This window comes from Gymnoscopelus braueri (assembly GCF_963280865.1).
Source record: "Gymnoscopelus braueri genome assembly, chromosome: 10".
Taxonomy (NCBI): Eukaryota; Metazoa; Chordata; class Actinopteri; order Myctophiformes; family Myctophidae; genus Gymnoscopelus; species Gymnoscopelus braueri.
The window spans coordinates 14,232,670-14,234,801 of record NC_137611.1 but is presented as its reverse complement, the minus strand read 5'-3'; the positions used below and the strand labels follow the sequence as shown (position 1 = coordinate 14,234,801).

The 2,132-nt window shown below is 44.0% G+C and overlaps 1 protein-coding gene across 2 annotated transcripts in view; it reads left to right on the top strand.

Annotated features, from left to right (window-relative positions):
• The first annotated feature begins 861 nt into the window (after positions 1-861).
• LOC308094427 (noelin-3-like) overlaps positions 862-2,132 on the top strand; it is a 15,484-nt gene continuing 14,213 nt past the window's right edge. For both annotated transcript variants that reach the window (XM_080441076.1, XM_080441075.1), the window contains exon 1: positions 862-1,154. In XM_080441076.1, the coding sequence (XP_080297202.1) occupies positions 1,086-1,154 (69 nt within the window). In that variant the 5' untranslated portion in view covers positions 862-1,085. The remainder of the gene's footprint in view (positions 1,155-2,132) is intronic.

Here is a 2,132-nt window from a genome sequence, read left to right as displayed (position 1 = left end):
TCCCAGCTGTTTAAAATAAAGAAATACAAATGATCCAACGGGGGTGCGTGGCTTAATTCATTTCAGGGGATTCCTGGCAAAATGTGTTAGTACAGCATCACAATAATCTTTTCCTCTTTATCCGTGTATACTTAGCTATGACAAAATAAAATAGCAGATGTACAAGGCAGCAATTTTTAAAAAATGTTTGGAAGTTTTTTATATAATTTTGACATTTTTTTTAAAACACAAATGATCTCTTCTGGGGGGTTCTTGATGTGAAAACGTTTGAGGACCACTGCTCTACACCCCACCTCTCTCTCTCTCTCTCTCTCTCTCTCTCTCTCTCTCTCCTTCTCTCTATCTCTCTCTCCCCCCCCCTTCTCTCTCTCCCCCTTCTCTCTCTCTCTCTCTCTCTCTCTCTCTCTCTCTCTCTCTCTCTCTCTCTCTCTCTCTCTCTCTCTCTCTCTCTCTCTCTCTCTCTCTCTCTCTCTCTCTCTCTCTCTCTCTCTCTCTCGTACATATAAACACTGCAGCTCAAATATCAATGAGAATCCATACGTTGGGACTGGGGAGTTTCCCCCCCACTTTGTTCTGTAACTCCCAATGCACCGCTGCGGTCCGTACGTGGTTCCTCCTATAATGGCAACAACGAGGCGGATTAATTGAATGCCACCACCGGATGATGTCACATCCGTGAAGAGGTTCTCCCTGGTGGTGAAGGAGAGGTTCTCCCCGGTGAAGTAGAGGTTCTCCCTGGTGAAGAGGTGGTGGTGAAGGAGAGGTTCTCCCAGGTGAAGGAGAGGTTCTCCCTGAGCAGCGCAGCAGCACAATCTGCTGCCCACAAAACTTTTCCCTCCTCCTCTGCAGCCATCAGGCTCTGCCACCAGCGGTGCGTTCCTCCCTCTCCGCGCTGCCCACATGTAGCCTCTATAACGATGAGTGTGGATCTACCCTCCTCGCTTGCGGTGCCGTCAGCAGTGTGTCACACGTTTCACCGACGTTTGGGGCAACTTGTGTCAAAGATTTGGGCGTGAAAAAGGTGGGGGAAAAAAGCAGTTTTAGTTGAAAAAGAAAAGGAGGAGGAAAAAAAACAGAAAGACAGAATGCGGGCGCTATCCGTGGTGCTGAACCCGCTGATGTTTCTGCTCATGTTCGGATACTGTCCCTCAGCGGTGAGTTTTTGACCGTCTTTTCTCGTCCTAAAAACACCCCCATGCACAGGTGCTTGAGGAGGGAGATATAGGCAGAGACAAGCGAAGCCATATATAGGGTGAAATACTTATGAACATATATAGGCCTACATATATTCTATGCACAGCGGGAACGTGTTTAAGATCGATTAGAGGTTTATCTAGCTTATAATTAAGTGCATTACCTGGGAAGTCCGTTTAAAAGAAAATGAATAATGGTTACAGTTTTATTGTTTTATTCCTGGACGAAATATTTGTCCAATTTGCCATGTGTCATGTGAAATATACTCCACTGCTCCCAATACTGACACAATTTAATTGAAATTGAGAAAATAATCATATCAATGTAGGAATTGGAATTGGGTGTGGGAATACCACCCACTCTCCTCTCATCTATTTGCCTACATCAACCAGACAGCACAGATATTGATCTTGGATGGCAACCAACTGAACGAAGGATGTACTAATTCACTTTTAAATGTTGAATTAGTCATTATTAGAGACTTGGTCTGTTTGGTGGTATTGACATTGTTTCCCATAATAATACTCTGGAAGTGGAAACTCAAAATCTGCAGCTCTCTGTGCATCCAGTAGCCTACAGCCAATGTATAGAATTGACTAAATAAATATAGCCTACATATCAGGCATATGTTGTAAATATCCTATCTGTGCTGCTCTGTAGTCTGTAGGCTACCTAAAATGTGTTACTTTTTGGGGAGTTGTATACCAGCAAACCAAACTAAATGAGAATTTGAGATGATTTTTGGAAAATTAGGCGGAGCAGCTTGCAGGTACCAAGAAACCAAGCAAATTGGATCAAAACAACTTGCCAATTGGGGCTACTCGTGTAGGTCAGCGCTATCCCTTTATTTTCATTGTGATGCAGTGAGTGCCCGAACCGAGGGGTTTTGCCTTGCGATAATTGAAAGTGCTTTGCGGAATGAAATAGTTTTCTGCTCA